Here is a 20,104-nt window from a genome sequence, read left to right on the forward strand (position 1 = left end):
ATACTACACAATGAAGGACTAGTCATCTTTCACTGATATATGACCTACTAATTTATTTACAAGTTCATAATTTATGAGACACTCAAGTCTTCAACATCATAGTAAGACATTTCTAATTGTGGCTATTTGGGAGAAAGCCAGGATGAACTTGCAAAAAATTCTATATTGTAGAACTTAAAAAAACAAATGTAGTTGCATTTAGATATAGCTCATGAACTACACTTAGAAAGCACTGGCAAATTGAAGTCCTTAGCGGCCTGTTATGTGAACAAATAAAAGTGAGTTATGATTAGTACGGCTGTTTGTGGTAACTAACTCATTATATACATCAAATTTGATTAACAATACTGGAAATTTTCTCACAACCTCCCCTTTTATTGATATTGTGAAGATAAAACATTCACAAATTAAGAGTTTCATTCAAGACAAATGTATTTAAAAAAATTTTTTTTAATGTTTATTTTTGAGAGAGAGACAGACAGAGAGAGACAGAGCATGAGCAAGGGATGGGTCAGAGAGAGAGGGAGACACAGAATCCGAAGCATGCTCCAGGCTGAGCTGTCACCACACAGCCCGACATGGGACTCGAACTCACAAACCACAAGATCATGACCTGAGCCAAAGTTGGACGCTTAACCGACTGAGCCACCCAGGCGCCCCTAGACAAATGCATTTCTAATCTATTTTAAAAGGATTTGGGAGTTTGCGCCCCTCCCTATATTGGTAAATTCATGAAGCAAAAAACAGACATTGTGACTGATTATGACTACAAATACAACGAAAATGTTTCACTAAGTATAAAATAAAGTTCTCGGTACATTATCAGCTATAGTACAGAGACATTTAAAACTACCTATGCTTTTCCTGACCTTCTTAAAACTAAATTAACTGCTATCTATGCTTATTTATGTTTTCTTTAACTGGACACTTATCTAACAATATTATAATTCCTAGATTATTTTCCTGTCTCTGTTAGACTGACTATAAGCTCTATGAGGGCAAGAGCTGTATTAACACAGTCTCATAGCTTCATACTTTGATATATGTATATAATCATACTTTAATAATCATATTAAATTATATATATTATATATATAATTGTTAAATATATTAAATTATATATATTATATATATTTTTTCCACACACATCATGTATCTTGCACTCATCAACTGTAATGAATTATTATTCTGAGTATGAATCCTTCCCCACTAGACGCTCAGTTCCACATCTGTAATGTTTGCCATTTGTCCCCCTAACTAGTCACCTAATAATATATAGGTTGAATGAATATCCAAAGCCTAGTAGAGTGCTGGCAAATTCAGTAATTTGGTAAATTAATGAATCAATTTCCAAAACAGATAAAATCTTCCTTCTTCCCAGAGATGACTGGGTGTTCATCAAACTTCCAGATGATGAGATGAGAGTCATTCTAAGGTGGACAAATGGACCAGACTCCACGCCTTGAAACTCACAAAGTTAATCTCAGATACTTGTGCATTTGAAATTCTTATTTTGGGGGTTCTCAACTCTACCCACCCCTGAAAGGGCTTCCAAAAATTAGACATATTCCTCGACTGAAGAATGTATCTCCTCTTGGAGGGTATCTCATTTCCTTTGGTAATATATTTAGGAGAATTATACAGAAAACAAAAAGAGACGGAAGAATCCCTACTACTTAGTCTTTCAGATTAACTAAATCTATACAGGCAACCGATGAAGACAGAAGTCTACTTTTATGTCCCTAAAAACAAAATCTAAATTGAAAAGAAAGTCATCACCCAAAAGCGTATACAAGGACTTAAACTATTTTAACTGAAAATCCATCACATAATGAAATTAATGTGGTATCTTAATCCAAAAATTATCATTACTGCATGGTCATTAAACAGCCATTAGAGAGCCATCTTATTTGTGACTTTAACTTTAAAATCCTCTACTGCACTCAAATATAGACCTTATATGCAAGAATGGAAAGGAGTTTAACTGGAGTTAGGAGTCATACCTCCATACGCACTTAAATGTGAACATACTTATTAGTAATTTCACAAAAACCACTAAAGCTTAATTCCACAGGTGAAACAATTTCTTGAGGCTTTTAATCACTAGAACTCTGCTGAAAAGCTCTAGTTCATCAGCCACCTCCTGTCTAAACTGGATGCCTCCTTGCCTGTTTCAGTGCTGCTCCCTCTCAGGATTCTGGATTCTCTCACCAAGGGGTTTCCCCACCCCACTGGGCCAATCCCAGCCCTGGAAGGCTCCTCCTTGTGGGCTGCTGACTGGCCAGAGAGGAAGCAGCATGCTGACCTGAGCTAATTAGAGATGACTGCTGTTTCACTTCAATTCAAAACTTGATGTTGATTGTTGATGCAATTTTTCCAGCCCTCACTGAAACTCCAACACTCCTAAATATAGATATTTGGAAATGCACACTGTAAATGGCAGTATAACCATGAAGATGCTAAGTTCAAAGACCTGAGGGCGCCTTTCTTTCTGATTTTTGGGTTTACAGACCTAAATTTGTGTTGGGGTCCCCTAGATATGTGTTTGTTGTCAAAGTAAGAGAAGCAGAGAAGTGGACGGGGAATAAGTGGTCAAGACAGCTATATAAGCACCTGAAGAGGAATTCTGCTTGTAAAAATCTTTAAAAAATGTTTTTATTAATGTTTATTTATTTTTGAGAGGGAGAGGGGAACAGGGTGAGCAGGGGAAGGGCAGAGAGAGAGGGAGACAGAGAATCTTAAGCAGGCTCCAGGCTGTGAGCTATCAGCACAGAGCCCTAGCAGGGCTCAAACTCACAAACCGTGAGATCATGACCTGAGCCGAAGTTTGACGCTTAACTGACTGAGCCACCCTGGTGCCCCCACGTGTAAAATTCCTTATGAGACCTTTACTCAATCATTCAGTTCTTCCCAGGACAGATACTCCAGAACTCAGTGCCTCAACCAACTCTCTTTCCTCTCCTCCCACCCCCACTTTTATCATTCACAGCCCCCTGCTCTAGTCACATATGATTCTGTTCCACCTCAGAGTCCTTGCTCTCCCTTGCCCCTAAGCCTAGAGGGTTCTACATCCCTTTTTTCATTTATGTAGAAATACTACTTCCTGGGGCGCCTGGGTGGCTCAGTCAGTTAAGTGTCTGACTTCGGCTCAGGTCATGATCTTGAGGTCCATGAGTTTGAGCCCCGCGTTGGGCTCTGGGCTGACAGCTCAGAGCCTGGAGCCTGTTTCAGATTCTGTGTCTCCCACTCTCTCTGACCCTCCCCCGTACATGCTCTGTCTCTCTCTGTCTCAAAAATAAATACACGTTAAAAAAAAAAAAAAAAAAAGAAATACTACTTCCTTCAAAAACCTACAATTTACCTGAGAAGCTTGTCTTCACTACCTGTTATCCAAACCTTGAGCCTCTTCTTCCTCCATGCTGTTTTTAGGATCTTTGTGTTAAATAAACTCATTTGTTACTTTTTTTATCATGTTTTGTGACTGTCACTTGCTTTTCATAGGTATTGATAATCCTCTTGACTATTTCATAACTTCATAATCCAATATGGTCTTCTAAATTTTTTTTAATATTTATTTTTTGAGAGACAGAGAGAGAGAGAGAGAGAGAGAGAGAGAGAGGAAAAGCAGGGGGTGAGGGCAGAGAAAGAGGGAGACACAGAATCTGAAGCAGGCTCCAGACTCTAAGCTGCCAGCACAGAGCCCAACGTGAGGCTTGAAACAATGAACAGTGAGATCACGATCTGTGCTGAAGTCAGATGCTTAACTGACTGAGCCACCCAAGTGCCCCATAATCCAATATAGTTTTTAAAATAACATCAAAATAATTGAGTCACATAAAAATGCTGTTTTTAAAATAGGTGAAAAATAGTCAAGTATCAGCAGTGCTATAAAGTTCAACTTAGTATTTATATAGAAACTCAGGAAATGCTCTCAAATAAGTATGTCTTCTTGTCACCTTCTTCTTCAAGACATTTATTTAGATACTGCCCCACATGGTTAAGTCTCTCTTTCTAAAACCTATGAAAAGCGTCTCCCCAAAATGATTAGAGGGTTATTAGTGCTTTTTCCAAATGGTGTTAGCTATTATAAAAAAGAAAATATTATACTGAGTAACTGAAATAACAAAGACTTTTATAATAGTTCTAAAAATGCAGCAATAAAGGAGAACTCAGGTTGAATAATAAAATCTTGAGCTTACCTTCCTCCGTAGGATTAAACCCACAGATGTCACAAATGCAACGAACCCACTTATTCATCTCTTCCTCACTGTCTGCTACCAAGTAGAAAATTCGGTCAATGGTGTTGATATCAAAAATGTAGCTGTTTTCAAACTCTTTTTTGTTAAATGTCAATCCAGCATCAACTTGCTGACATAAATTTAAATCAATAATACGGATAGGCTTCTTGGCATGATCATTTTTGTAATACTCCAGGACATCTGGATCTCCAGTTAAGCGACCACTGCGTAACACAAACCATCTCCTCTTCCATGCCTAGGGATGAAACAAAAATATCCATCTAGTATTAATTTGAGAGACATTTTTCAAGAAGATGCACATTTATCAATGCACATTTCACAAATGAATTGTTGAAAGTCACATACATGTTTTCTTTGTTTCCAGGGAATAATCTATCACTCTTTACTGATGCCTCAACTTAAAAATGTGTCTATATATACATATTTATTATTTTCTATTAGATCTAATAGAATATTAGAAGATATTGATCTATATTAGATGGTATTACATATTGTAACATCAGGTCAATAAACTAAGGAAGACTGAGTTTTTACTAAATATAAAAAAAACTGTGGTTTCAACAAATGGTGCTGGGAAAACTGGATATCCACATGCAAAAGAAGTTGGACTCTACATCATACAAAAATTAACTCAAAATGGATCATCCAAGACCTACACACAGGAGCTAAAATTAGAAAACTCTTAGAAGAAAACACAGGGGAAAGCTTCATAACATTAGATTAGGCAATTGACAGGACATTACGAACGCAGAAGAAACACAAAAGAAAAAAATAGGTAAACTGGATTACATCAAAATTTAAAATGTACACATTGAAGGACTCAATCAATAGAGTGAAAAGTCAGCTCACAGAATGAGAGAAAGTATCTGCAAATAATTTGTCTCATAAAAGATTAACGTCTAGAATATATAAAGAATTCCTACAACTCAGTAACAACAAAATAACCTAGTTTAAAAATGGGCAAAGGACTTAAACAGAATCTCCAAAGAAGATATACAAATGGCCAATAAGCACATGAAAAAATGCTCAACATCCTATCATCAGAGAAATGCAAATCAAAACCACAATGTGATACAATTTCATACACATTAAAATGTCTTTTATAAAAACCACAGAAAATAACAAGTGCTGGCCAGGATGGCAGAAATTAGAACCAGTATGGAAAACGGTATGGCAGTTCCACAAAAGATTCCAGTTGTAAATAACCAAAAGAATTGAAAACAAGGTCTCAAACAGGTATTTGCACCCCATGTTTATAGTAGCATTACTCACAACAGTCAAAAGGTAGGCACAACCCAAGTGTCCATTGATGAATGAAGAAATGAACAAAATGTGGAATATACAAAGAACACTGTTCAGTCTTAAAAGGGAAGAAAAATCTGACACACGCTATAACATGGATGAATCTTGAGATGTTATGCTAAGTGAAAAAAGCCAGTCACAAAAGGATAAAGTATATGACTCCACTTATACGAGGACTTACAATAATCAAAATCTAGAGACCAAATGCAGAATGGTGGTTGCCAGTAGTTGGAAGATGGGGATAATAGTGTTTAGTGGGCAGCGTTTCAGTATGGGATAATAAAGAAATTCTGGAGATAGATACTGGTGACGGTTGCACAACAAAGTGAATGTACTTCATGCCACTGAAGCTGAACACTTAAAAATGGTTAAAATGGTAAACTTTATGTTAGGTACAGCTTACTACATTAAAAAAAAGGCAAGGTTTTTCATGCCTTACTATCAAGCCATCAGTACATAAAGGGCGGGGGGCACCTGGGTGGCTCAGTCAGTTAAGTGTCTGACTTCAGCTTAGGTCATAATCTCACAGTTCGTGGGTTCGAGCCTTGCGTCCAGCTCTGGGCTGACAGCCCTCTCTCTCTCCCTCTGCCCCTCCCCCACTCATGCTCTGTCTCTCAAAAATAAATAAATGTTAAAAAAAAAAAGAATACATAAAGGTACTTCTTCAAAAGACTCCTTTGTATTTTAAGCTTCTCACTCACTTCTGTGTGAGGGGAATGGAGAAAAAAGAGTTTAAAAGCTTTCCTCGTTTCTCACCTGAAAAGCAAGCAAAGAAATGGGCTGTGTCTTTCTTCAAGTGAGTCTATTTTCAAAGACCACATGGATAAGATCTGTATTCTTATGGGTTGCAATTTTCCTCCTCCTTTCTCTTTCTCTTTTCCCTTTTCTTCCCAACAAACATATACTAGCAATCTAGATCTATACTCACCATGTACTTCCTCCACAAATTTTGGTCAATTATGGGTTTCATACTATGCCTCAACAGGCCTAAAATTCTTTTACTATTACTCTCTAAAATCTCGTTGATTAAATAATAAAAACAGAACTGAATGACTGAAACAGTGCTTCAGCAGTCTTTAAATCCAACAACTCTGCCCAGAAACAATATTAAGTCTTAATCCTCCTTGAATGTTTTTTTTTTCTCTTAAAAAGATTTTTTTAATGTTTATTTATTTTTGAGAGACAGAAAGAGACAGAGCATGAGCAGGGGAGGGGCAGAGAGAGAGAGAGACACGCAGAATCTGAAGCAGGCTCCAGGCTCTAAGCTGTCAACACAGAGCTCGAAGTGGGGCTCGAACCCATGAACTGTGAATTCATGACCTGAGCCAAAGTCAGCCACTTAACCGACTGAGCCACCCAGACACCCCGAACGCCTTCTTAAAACCTGGACAACTGTACTTACAACTGAATTAGCTTGGGCGATAACTTTAGTTTTAACATTTTAATAGACTCTAAACTGTATCCATTCAAGGAAATGTAGCTACATTAAAAGGTAAATCAGTGAGCTAACCAGTCAATAAGTTATCTATTCTATTGTAAATACCTGTGGGGAGAACTACAAGTAGGTAATTCATGATCGCTACTCTTAAGGAGTTGACTAATCATGAAGCAAATATTTACAATACATGAAAATATTTGATAATACAGCAAACCTGTCAACGTACCTGCAGAACTATTGCTAAATGGAGAGGCATTCCTTCATGGAAAAACTGGATACAATCCTTCAATAAGATTTAGTAGAAATATCACAAAAGCCTGAAAATATTACGTAGTTCTTTAATGTCAACAAGGTTTTAAATTAACTTCTCAGTCCAACTATAACTCCAAGCAAAGAGGAACTAGTCGTGTCCAGAAAGAGACGGCAGTGGGAAGTTCTTCTAGATGCTTTAGAGAACACTGAAAAATCCTAACATGTTAAATTCACATGACTTTAGCACTGGTTTCTGGATTACAAAAATCCATTTAGTTAGTAAGTAAGACATTTATTTACTTCAAAATAAATAAATATCATCTCTTAGTAAAGTTATGCGATACCTCTCTATCAAGCGGTAAGCCTGAAAAAGTAATAGGGAAGAAAAGAGAGACGAAATATAGTATTATGTCACTTCTTTAGGGCCATCAAGGAATCATATCTTTTAGTAAGTGATCTCTCCAGATAGTATTTTGTCTTTAAATGCAGAAATGACTTTTTAAAACTTTAATGTCTCTTGTCAAAATCTTTCTACAATGCCTCACTACATAATTCATTGAACACAATCCACCCATTCCCCAATGACTCAGACGAAGTATTATAGGCATCAACATCTATACTGCACTTTCAGGGAAGCTCTGAGAGGCTGCTCAACTATTTGCCGCTATACTAAATAGTGCCCTACTGCTGTGCCTGCGTAGTTGATCTATAATCTTTTTAATACAGTTAGCCTTGTCAGTTGTCACTTCTCTCTTCTAATAATACAGTTAATAGGATGCCAAACTGCTTCCTGCCTCAAGAGACTTTGCGCATGCCATTTCCTGAGTCTAGTATGTTCTCTTGCCAGGCGGACTCCGACCTTTGGGTCTTCCCTTCCCAGCGACCCCTAATTTAAGTAGAGCACAGTTTTAGGGACCTTATTACCCATGTAATAAGGTACCTTACTACCTAAAGGATTATTATCATTTTGCAATTTAAATTTTCTTTGTATTTATTTATTTAGTATCTAACTCCCTAGGCAGACTGTAAAATCCACAAAGATAGTGACTTGTCATTACATATTCCATGCATAACACAGCACCTGGTACCTAGAAATACTTGTACGATAAGGAGAATTTCCCCTAAGACTCTGAAGTTGTAAAATTTTGCGAATATTAGATTAGATATAAGGGCCACGTTGAACAGAAGGCGTGCTTTCAAAAACTCTTCCACTTGAGAAAAAGACCTGGATACTGAACATACACATAATAACATAAACATAACTAAGACAGCTTTACCAAAACACATGCACAAAACACCTTAGAAAAAATGACAAAAAGAAAGGAAAAGAATGTGTCCTTCTGCTACAGCTTATGGGTCACTCTTTGTCTTCTGGTTAACTGTGGCTCCCCAGCCATTTCTTTGCTTCTCTGTTGAAATGATATTGTTAAAATGTAAAAGGCCCTTGGAAACTAAAATAAATAGCCAAGACATGAGTAGCACTGGGGAACAGGAGTAGAATCAGGGAGTACTAGCTAGGCTGTACTGGCGATTACAGAGGATAAGAGATGAACCCTTACAGCAGGAAATTACAGCATTAAAACACAGAATTTAGCCAACAGCACCTGCCACTTATTTATTTATTTTTAACATGGTCCAAATGTGAATGTTTGTCTCAGTCACAAAATGAGTCACTCTTATTGAATCTGGCACAGATTAAACTGGAAAACAAAAGCAATTACATAAACTACACACTTTAATAAGGCAGATACAAAGGTTCTCTGGATTATGGTACAAAGCACAATTTAGCCACAGAATAAAGCTTGATGCTCGACAAGAGAACTGACATCAGCGCCCTTGCTAATCACAGCACAAAAGCTTCTCTATGTTTTGTCAGAGCACAAAATGGGCCCACATAAATCAGTCTTTGTTATCTGAAAATATCTGGGATTCTTAAAGTTTGCCCTATTTTTATCCTCGCTGCCTTGGTAGCCCCAGAGAAAGCTGTACATTGCCTCACCAATCCTGCAGCAGTAGCAGACAAAAGAGGACAAGTTTTCTAGAAACCTTCAAAAAAAAAAAAATTACTCAAAGCAATTTTCAACAAAATTCATGTGGAAAATCATTTTCACTACTGGCATTCCATTACAAGCAGGTCTACTTAAGAGGAACTATGCAAAAATCTACTTTGTTGTCTTTCCTTACGTTGCAATAATCATTTCAAGTTGAATAAATGATGCAGTAATAAGACTTCATCAGCAGGTCTGTGTTTTAAAGTAGCTTAAAAGCACCCTACTCTGGTCCCCGGGTCTTGTCTCAGGGTTTTAAGAATAACTTTGGCTACTACATTAACATCAAAAGAGAAGAGCCTGTACAGTCCATGGATGCCAATGGAAATCTATTTAGATGAGATGACAAACTAAATGTCCATAATGCATTGCCATTTACCCATTCCCTACATTCAGTGACTGCCTACAGGATAAAGACCAAACTCTCTGGTAGGCAGGGCACATGGGGCCCTCCACGCCTCTCTCTGTCTCCCCAACCTTACTTCTTGCCTCTCTGCCTTCCAACCACAATGGAAATTATTGCAGTTCCTCTAATGCTCTGCTTCTGTCCTGCCTCTGGCCCTGATACATGCTGCCCTGTGGCACATAATCTACTTCTAGACTCAACTCAGACCCCTTCAGGGCACCATCCCTGAGTGGACCCCTCTAAGCTCTCCATTTCCACCTTGATCCTAATTATGATGTTTGACATTCCCAAAAGTGAGTTTCCTGTAGGCTGAAGCCATATTTTTTCACCTTTTCATCTTTGTTTTCCATTGCCCAACCCCAAGGAAGTACTCAGTCTACATCTGCTGAATATGCCAATCATAGGAGGCAAGGATAAAAATACAGAATTTCTCACATTACCTATGTGTCATGGGGATAATGATATAACTATACTCTGCCCAACCACTTGTAAATGGAGAACTGTCGGGCAAGGTAGAGGTGTATAAGCTATAAATTAACTTGTGTTAAAAACTCTACAGATAATAGTTATTTTTAAACTTCATTTTAAAGGAGTTGTTCTTTTAAATTAAGCATATTTCTGCATTTAAGCAAATTACATAAATTGAAGATAAGCTTGTCACATTGAAGCAAGGTCTTAAAGTAGGTTTATCATATACCCTACAGAGTATCGGTGTGCATACATTGGCTAGAAAGTACAGATGGAGTCCCATTATCTAGTGGGAAGAAGAAAAAAAAATTTCAATCTAGATTAGCCTCAAACCATCACCTGCAATAACATTAACAAATTCACAAAATATGCCTAATTTGCCTAATATGGCAAGTGGGCTCAGTTTTAAAGAATACACTGTAACTGCTGCACTGATGTTTTCTGACTTCTCTGTGGCATAACTGACAGAGAACATGCCTGGTGTAACCCTTGCCAAGACTGCCTAGTGCCTTCCTTTACAGGAAGAACTAATTATTAAAGAAATAAGTATATGGGTGGGCAAAAAAGAAGAGGTCAGAGTGGTCCAGTGATTCTCAACTCTAACTGCTCAGAAGAAATATCTGGAGAGGGGCACCTAGGCGGCTCAGTTAGTGAAGCATCCAACTTTGGCTCAGGTCAAGATGTCAGGATTCGTGAGTTTAAGCCCTGCATTGGGCTCTGTGTGGACACCTCAGAGCCTGGAGCCTACTTTGGATTCTGTATCGCCCTCTCCCTCTTCCCTCCCCGACTCTCTCTCTCTCTCAAAAATAAATAAACATGAAAAATAAATAAATAAATAAAAGAAATATCTGGAGAATTTTACTTAAAAAAAAAACAAAAAACGGTGCCTGGGGCCTCATCTCAGATAGATAGTAGGTCTGGGACATTAGCCCTGGCACATAGTTTTAAATGCTAAAGAGATGATTCTAATGTACCACCCAGACTGAGAACCACTGGTCCAATCAATAGACAGAATTAGGTTGCTCAACGAAATGGAATTTCAAAAACAATCAGAGATCCTTTCAAGCTTATGTCTATCTAATTCCTCATGCCTTCTACTCTTGCCAGTGAGGTTAAATATACTTCCCTCCTTGTTTTTGTTGAGTATTTATCCCACTGGTGAACGTCTGAACTCCTTTCTGTTGTTGGAAACCTAATCCATTCCTTTAGATTCTATCCTAACCTTCCCCTTTCCTCTCCACACCTTCCCTCTGGACTCTTGGCAACTCATCAGTTACTGCTCTGAAATGTCTGTTGCATTGCTACAGTTCAGTTTGGAACCATCTGTTATTTTACTACATATATTTCCAAATGTTCCAAATGTTTATGAATTATTTTCCCAACTAGACATCAAGTTCCTTGAAAGTCAAGACCATTCCAAGGGGCGCATGGGTGGCTCAGTAGGTTGGGCGTCCGACTTCGGCTCAGGTCATGATCTCGCAGTTTGTGGGTTCGAGCCCCGAGTCGGGGTCAGTGCTAATGGCTTGGAGCCTGGAGCCTGCTTCGGATTCTGTGTGTGTGTGTCTCTCTCACTATTCCTCCCCGCTCACGCTCTCTCTCTCAAAAATAAAGATTTAAAACATTAAAAAAAAGAAAAAAAGGCAAGCCAAGACCATTCCTTAAATTATTCTGTATCAGCAATAGCACTTTACAACTTGTGAAGTCCTCAGAGCCTTGATGGGATGTTTTTAAAGTTTTCTGTTCATCAGAATGATTGCAGAGTCAGCAAACTTAAATGAAAAGATCTCAGGGAAAGAAAAAAAGTCTAAAGCTGTTATCAGGGGAAACTCCAAACTCTTCTCATACAACAGTCATACAAGGTTCTTTAAAGTCACACTTACCTGCCGCCTCACCTCTCTAATCTCTCACCTTCACAGACAACTTGCACCAAACACCCATGTTATGTTGTCTGGAGTCTAACACACCCTCTCTCTCTCACCCAATGAGCTCCCACACTCATTCTTCAAGACCAAGCTCAAGACCTATTCTTTGAAGCTTTCCTCAGCTTCTCCCTCATTAAGGCATCTACCTGCTACACTCACTCTTCTGAGCTCTCAGCATACAGGTCCCAAGCAGCCCATTAGCAAGCCCATTCCCTTCAGAAAGAACTCTGATGCCTGCATTTAGGTCCCTCATCATTGCCAAAGTTTGCCTGGACCTAATAAGCTGAAGAACAGCAGTTTCTACATTGTTGAGCCAACTACCTAAGAAACATCATCACTGTACTTTTATTAACCCTACATCATCCTAGGAAACTGGGAAAGCAAGGACAGTGGAACGTTCTTATTTGCAATCTCTTAAAAGATACTTATTTCACAACTGATAGTTAAGGAAAGAAAATCATTACCATGAATTTGCTATAATTCAAAATTTATGTATAATCATAGAAATGTGTAAAATTTTAGAGTTGAAGACATGTGTTTCATAAGATGAAAATGCTGTTTTTAATAAGACAGGTTTTAATCTAAACTTCTTCATAAGGTTAATGGTTAAATTAAATGACGAGACTTCTATACGGTAATAAATAGATGCAAAACACTTAAAACATGAGATAGACTTATATATATGATAAACGCCCACAAGATAACTGTCAAATAAAAAAAAAAAGCAACTTTCTGAATTACACATATGGTATGACTTGACATTTGTCTGAAATGGTTGTGTGCTTATACATACAAACTATGTTTAGATAACAAGACTGGAAGGAGACACATTGACAGTGTTAACTGTGGTTAATTCCAGGAATAGGGATGGGAAGGTCACCCAAGTTTCATATTTTCATTTTATATACTTTTGTATAGTCTGATTTTTTCAAGGAGTTCCCATTTATTAATTATAATGTAAAAAAGTTACATATTTAAAAAGCTTATGACTAAAAATGCCTAAAAAGAAAGTCTATTACTATTTAAAAATTTAGGAACAATGTACACAAAACAAAAAGGGTTTGCGTATGTATGGAAATGTATACTCTTCTTACTCTGAAATTAGTGAATGAATTTAGCCTTTCTTTTAAATATAGAATTCCAGGATACATCTGGAAGGGCTCTTAGTCAGGAAATAGCTTAGACAAAGTATAACTAACTTTGTTTCAATGACTGGAATTTAGGGGGTTAAAAAAAAGGCAAGTTGGGAACACTTAAAAGATTTCCCATAAAGTTTTGATAGTTATAATATTCTTAATATTTTAATTTTCTTTAAAAACCATGTCAGTAAGTGGTAACATACTTAGATATTTAAATATCTAAAAATAAGCACTTTAGGAATTACTTTACCTATTAAAATATTAAATTTCCATAATAATACACCTAAGGTAAATAAAATAAAGAAAAACAAATTAGCCATGAAACAAGGACAAAAGAAAACCATTTGCTTTAAAAGACTTGAGTTGTTTTCCAGGAAACACCATCTTTTCTCATAGAGCAAAATAAGGAAAAAACAGGCTCGGTGGAAGTTTCCACTCCACTGGCTCTATCATTATGATCATCTGTTCCAAACACACACAAGCCTAAAATTTCCTGTTTTCAAACTATTGTCACCATTTTCTAGCCTGGTGCTATCTGTGCTAACTTTAGCTTAGTAATATAAACAAAAGAATACACCAAAAATAATGCAGAACAATACCTAGATGTAGGCTAACAACTGTTCCACAAACCTTTTAAATAGTTTACATATATTGCCTGGACAAAAACAAACTGCTGGACCTGAAACAACTTCATAATAGCAAAACTAACAACAACAACAATAAAAAAAATCAAATTCAATTCAGAAAAAAATATTATAGTACCTGGAAGAAAATCAGGGAATTTGCAATTAATTAAAAGTACATATAATTTACTTGTTGAAATCATTGCTAAACTGATGCCCACCTCAAAGCCCTGGCCTAAGTCCTACATAAAACAAACAAACGAAAGAAGCAACAGCAGAAGCTGCTGAGTGTTCAGTGTATACAAAGCAGTTTTTACACCTTTTCTGGGTCATAGATCGCTTTGAGAATCTGATAAAAGCAATGGAAACGTTTCTTAGAAAAAGGCATATAAATAACATTGTACACAGTTTTAGGGGTTCACAGGACCTCTGAGGCACATGTTAAGAATGTCTGAAATAGAACAACACTTTAATATTTCTTACTACAAAGAACAGTTTGGTATGAGACCTTGGACCCCAACCAGGGAAATGTAGTTACTGAAGTTCCACAGGAAAGTAGGTCACCTCATAGCATTAACTCTCAATACAGCATGGTGGGGCAAGTCAAATATATTTTTACTTGTGAATGCTAGTTCAAGTATCTCATCATATTCCCAACTGTCAGGGTTGAGGGGACACACTCTAAGTCTGGGGGTTTTCATGGCTTCTTTACCCTGACCAGGAGCAGGCTGAAGAGGGGCAGGATCCTGGCTGGCAGTGGGTCCAAGATAAGTTTGCAACATCCTGAGTGACGAGGGGTAGAGGCCTGGGTGACGTATAGCTGCACCTGTACTGGGAAGAAAGATCGCCAGCTTTGGGTTTCATGTGATCTCATCCTTTTCTTACTATGATGTGCCCCAAGAAGGAGCAAGGGTCATAGGAGAATGGAGTCAGGAAGTCCACTCTATCTTTTGGGAATCAGACTTCAGCCTTGCCTCTGGCCTAGACAAAAAGTAGACTGCCTTACGGCAATTATTAGTCTTGTGTTCTAATAGTGATTTGGGACAGTATTTTATATTTATTTGATATTTTGCCACACTTTGTTCAGCATGAAACTAAACACAGACTAGGTAATAAATACTTGTTAAATGTAACTGGACTTCAAGAAATATTTATGTGAGGGGCGCCTGGGTGGATCAGTCGGTTAAGCGTCTGCTCAGGTCATGATCTCATGGTTCGTGAGTTCGAGCCCTGTGTTGGGCTCTGTGCTAACGGCTCAGAGCCTGGAGCCTGCTTCGGATTGTGTCTCCCTCTCTCTCTCTGCCCCTCCCCCACTCACACTGTCTGTCTCTCTCTCACAAATAAACATTAAAAAAATTAAAAAAAAAAGAGAAATATTTATGTGAAATAAAATGAGAGTGTTAAATGATAAAAAAAAAAAAAAAAAAAAAAGGAAAAGGTCGTTGGAATGTCATACGTAGTCTGGCCAGTTAGCGATTTAGAAAGGGAGCCACAGCTAGTGATATAGCAAGTATATACATATCTCTGTCTTCTGCGTATCTCCCTAAGAATCTGTGGACACAGAGGGAGCACAAAATGTCCAGGCAGACTCTTATCAACCTAGCTGAAAATAGAAAAAGTAAATACAATAAAGGGCTGTGAGCGTTATCATGAGCTCCAAACACATCCAGGGTCACTGAGCCATTAATTCCTTTCTAGGAATCTCATCTAAGGAAATAATGCAAAATGCAGCTAAATATGTGGGCACTGAAATATTCAACACAGTGTTGTTAATGTGAGTATATAATTGAAACAATTTAAATATTCAACCATAGGTAGGGTGTCCAACCATCCCAGTTTTCCCATGACCATCCCTGTTTTAGAACATTGAAAGTTCCACAAGTTGGGAAACCCCTCAGTCCTGAGCAGACCAGTAAGGTAGGTCACAGAAGGGAACCGAGTAAATTAAGTTAGGATACATCTCCACAAAGCAGTCTTACACAGTCATTAAAATGATGCTTTTGAAAGGCATTTTTAAGACTTTCCCCTCGGGGCGCCTGGGTGGCGCAGTCGGTTGGGCGTCCGACTTCAGCCAGGTCACGATCTCGCGGTCCGTGAGTTCGAGCCCCGCGTCGGGCTCTGGGCTGATGGCTCAGAGCCTGGAGCCTGTTTCCGATTCTGTGTCTCCCTCTCTCTCTGCCCCTCCCCCGTTCATGCTCTGTCTCTCTCTGTCCCAAAAATAAATAAAATGAAAAAAAAAAAAAAAAAAAAAAAAAAAAAAAGACTTTCCCCTCATGGTTTATAAAGTTTCCAAAACACTGAGAGATCTTGGCAAGGAACTAATCTTTTCCTTTGGAGTAACTGGAAACTGGTGTGAAGAAATACTGGCAACTTTCCTTTGTATCATTCTACCTGTCACCTGTGCTAGGCAGAGCTGACTGTTCCAGGGTGTCCCCAGCACCTTGTGCAAACTTCTATCAAAGCATTCTCACCTTGCATGTCAGTCAGGCCTTTCTCTAGCTGCTTTCCTCCCCAAGACCCTGTCTTATTCCCCTTTAATCGAAGTGCTTAGCACAGGGTACAACATGACAGGACTCGGAGGCTTAAAAGGTACATATGACAACTGTTACCTAAACAAATGGACCAACGTCTCCTGGTGACCCTGAGGATGCTGTCTCTGTTGTTCACTAACTTAGTCTCCACATAAATGCATGATACACCAAAGGCAATAGTGGGCCTTCTTATTCTGTAAGAGTACAGCCATAAATCCTATCAAATCTCATCCACAAGGTTCAGTCACCAAAAAGTGAAACTAGCTTAATCAAGAAATAACTCATTATGAAACCATGCCAATGTACTTAGGAAACTACCACTTCAGACAGTGCCTACAGTATTAGGAGAACATCTACTTTGCGGAAGTAGATTTAACTATATGTATTTATATTCTCTTTCTCCCTACACATACCGATATACATTCAGAACTGTCGCATATGCGTATACGTGTGTAAAATGATATTCCAGTGCCTGAGGGTAGAATGTAATGTCATCAGAGAGAATATGGGCAAAATGCCATGGGCTACGAAGTAATGTCAATGTACATGTTTAACTGATGAACAAGATGTGAGAATTTTAGCCAAACATTATTAAGTGGTAGGAAGTTGATATCACATCTTAAAGTCACAAAAATTTCCAGCAAAGATACAAATTCAAATTGCAGTTTGGAGCAGTGCTGTCCAACAGAACTTTCTGCAACTTGGGAAATGACTGTGCTGACCATCCCAGCAGCTACTAGCCACATGTCACCATAGGAGACTTGAAAAGTGGCTGGTGCAACTGATTTTCTTTTCTTTTCTTTTTTATTATTATTTTTTTTAGTGTTTATTTTGAAAGAGAGAGAAAGAGTGTGAGCAGGCAGGGGCAGAGAGAGGGAGACACAGAATCTGAAGCAGTCTCCAGGTTCCAAGCTGTCAGCACAGAGCCTGACACAGGGCTCGAACTCATGAACTACGAGATCATGACCTGAGCCAAAGTCAGACGCTTAACTGACTGAGCTACCCAGGTGCCCTTGATTTTCTAATTTATTTAATTTAGTCACATGGGGCTAGTAACTATTATATGGACAGCGCAGTTTTAAGGTCCATTCTTTGACTTGAGAGGCAATCAATTATGTGAACTTATTTCCTCATTTTACTGTGTTCCAAAGGTTACTATGCCCCACAAATACATGTAATCTATGTTATTATTATTTCTTGGAAAAGAACATGCTTGCTTCAAGAGAGATTTTTTTAAAAAGTGAATACCAGTAACAATCTGGAATTTAAGAAATTTATCTTCCATAAAACTGAACACATTTCTAAACTCTATTTCTTGTTCAGCTATCCAATCCAAAATAATTAATGCTGGAATAGGGCTTGTATTTTGAGTTCCCAGCAAAACATACAAAAAATGTTCTCATTTTCTGTTTTATGTTTCTTACTGAACATTCACAATTCACAATAAAGCAAAACACAGATACGTTGAGACTTGGATCACAGCTCAAAAACAACACTTTCATATTAAGAACTAGAGGAAAAGCATTGAAGTGTTACAGAAACAAATTTCAAATTTCCATAATTACATTTATACATAATAAACCAAAGTAATGCTTAGTACAATTTTCTGCTAAACATAAAACTCACACCAAAGCTTCCAGAACCGAAGAAATGTGGCAATGAGAGTTTCCCTTAGAAAGACACTTCCAAATAGATAAGTTACGCATTCTGAAGTCACTGACTATAAAACATATCAAGTTCAGGGGCGCCTGGGTGGCACAGTCGGTTAAGCGTCCGACTTCAGCCAGGTCACGATCTCGCGGTCCGTGAGTTCGAGCCCCGCGTCAGGCTCTGGGCTGATGGCTCAGAGCCTGGAGCCTGTTTCCGATTCTGTGTCTCCCTCTCTCTCTGCCCCTCCCCCGTTCATGCTCTGTCTCTCGCTGTCCCAAAAATAAATAAACGTTGAAAAAAAAATTAAAAAAAAAAAATATCAAGTTCAAAATGCAAGGAAGAATAACCTCATGCAAAGAAGGGAACTGACTACAAAGTTGAACATGATACAGAAGTTAGGACACAGATAAATGAAATCAAGAAGATCTTTGATGCAAACATGGAAGACTCGGCCTAAGCACTCCTGCTGCTGCTGGTGACTTCGCATTCCCCTCCTTGGCACTGGGGGTGGGGGTTACCGTTTCACAAAACATGATTCTTTGAGTAAAATCACTTTTTCATCCATGTAACATGCAGATAATGATCTCCTCATACAAGAAAAGCTATTGATCATTGACTTCTTTTTGTTTTCAACAATTCAATGCCATCTTACCTATTTCGTGATGTGTCAGCCCTAAAATGAGCCTAGCTTTCTTTTTTTCTGTCAACTTTCTATCTCCCCCTCTACACCACTCAAGCCTTATAACCTTTGACCCACAGGAAATAGATACAATGGGTTGAAAATAACAGTGACCGTAAGGACTTCTGTATGAGGATTTAATGCTTGAGGACTAGGAGAAAAGGGCTGAGGGAAGGAGAAAACGACCACCTATTTGTGCCAGAGGAGTAACAGTGCCATTTGGCAGTCCCCAAGTCATCTTTGAACTCCAAGCAAAACTGTTAGCCAAGTTACGCAGTTCATAAAAGCTTACAAATTATGTAGAGTATGCAGAATCATACATATATAGATACACCACACACAGTCAACACAAGATAACTTATCTGCTTTAAATATGTTAGAAACCCTATGAGACAATCAGCGTCATTCACAAAGTGCTGCCATCTGAGGTAACAGACGACAACTGACTGTGTCTGACTTGCCAACTTGAAAGTTCAGTAAAGTCTGTAAGAGCTAAAAATAACCACACAAACATGTTTACAGCATTTTGAAACTACAGGATCCACAGTGTCTTCTAAATATAAACCTTGAGTTTGGAGGACAAGGATTGGCTTTGGGTTTTCAGGGACGTCATCAAGACATCCCACACTTCACCACAGAAACTCACATTTCAGTATTTTATTTTCAATATGCAATTGGTGGTATTTAACTAGAGTGAAGGAGGGGCAGATTTGGAATGGGGAAGATGAGGAGAAAAGGAAAAGATGGTACCTCTTCCCCCCAGTTAATTAGAGGGCTCCAGAATACCACAAACCCCCAACTCTTTATGGTGGGACATGACCTTCTGAAAAAGGATATCCTGTCTGTATTTTTCCATTCAACCTATTCATTCTCCGATCCAATCTCTTACCCCTTCCACATTCCTGTGACTTTAGATGCTGCTGCAACACATAAATGTAGACAGGAAGTGAGGTGGAACATATACATATATGAAAAAGTCCCCACATCCCAGCTGCTACATGAAAGTAGGCATGTTGAAGGCATGTTGAGCATAGGCATGTTTAATTTTTATTCTATTCCTAAAAAGTGAGGTAATTCTAAATCACTAATCATTAGGGACATACAAATCAAAGCCACAATAAGATATCACCTCACACCAGTCAGAATGGCTACTATCAAAAAAGACAAGAAGTAACAAGTGTTGGCAAGGATGTGGAGAAATAGGAACCCTTGTGCACCACTGGTGGGAATGCAAATTGATGCAGCCATTGCATCAATATGGGAAAACAGTATGGAGGTTCCTCAAAAAAAAACCAAAAACAGAAGTACCATACGATCCCACCAACAGTAATTCCAATCCTGGGTATTTACCTGAAGTAAATGAAAACACTAATTTGGAAAGATATAT

General features: G+C 38.2%; 1 protein-coding gene across 4 annotated transcripts in view; it reads right to left on the minus strand.

Annotated features, from left to right (window-relative positions):
* Nucleotides 1-20,104, minus strand: part of GAB1 (GRB2 associated binding protein 1) — a 123,718-nt gene that overhangs the window by 37,861 nt on the left and 65,753 nt on the right. For all 4 annotated transcript variants that reach the window (XM_030313005.1, XM_030313006.1, XM_030313007.1 and 1 more), the window contains exon 2: nt 4,200-4,494. In XM_030313005.1, the coding sequence (XP_030168865.1) occupies nt 4,200-4,494 (295 nt within the window). The remainder of the gene's footprint in view (nt 1-4,199; nt 4,495-20,104) is intronic.

The sequence above is a fragment of the Lynx canadensis genome, chromosome B1, assembly GCF_007474595.2.
Source record: "Lynx canadensis isolate LIC74 chromosome B1, mLynCan4.pri.v2, whole genome shotgun sequence".
Lineage (NCBI taxonomy): Eukaryota > Metazoa > Chordata > Mammalia > Carnivora > Felidae > Lynx > Lynx canadensis.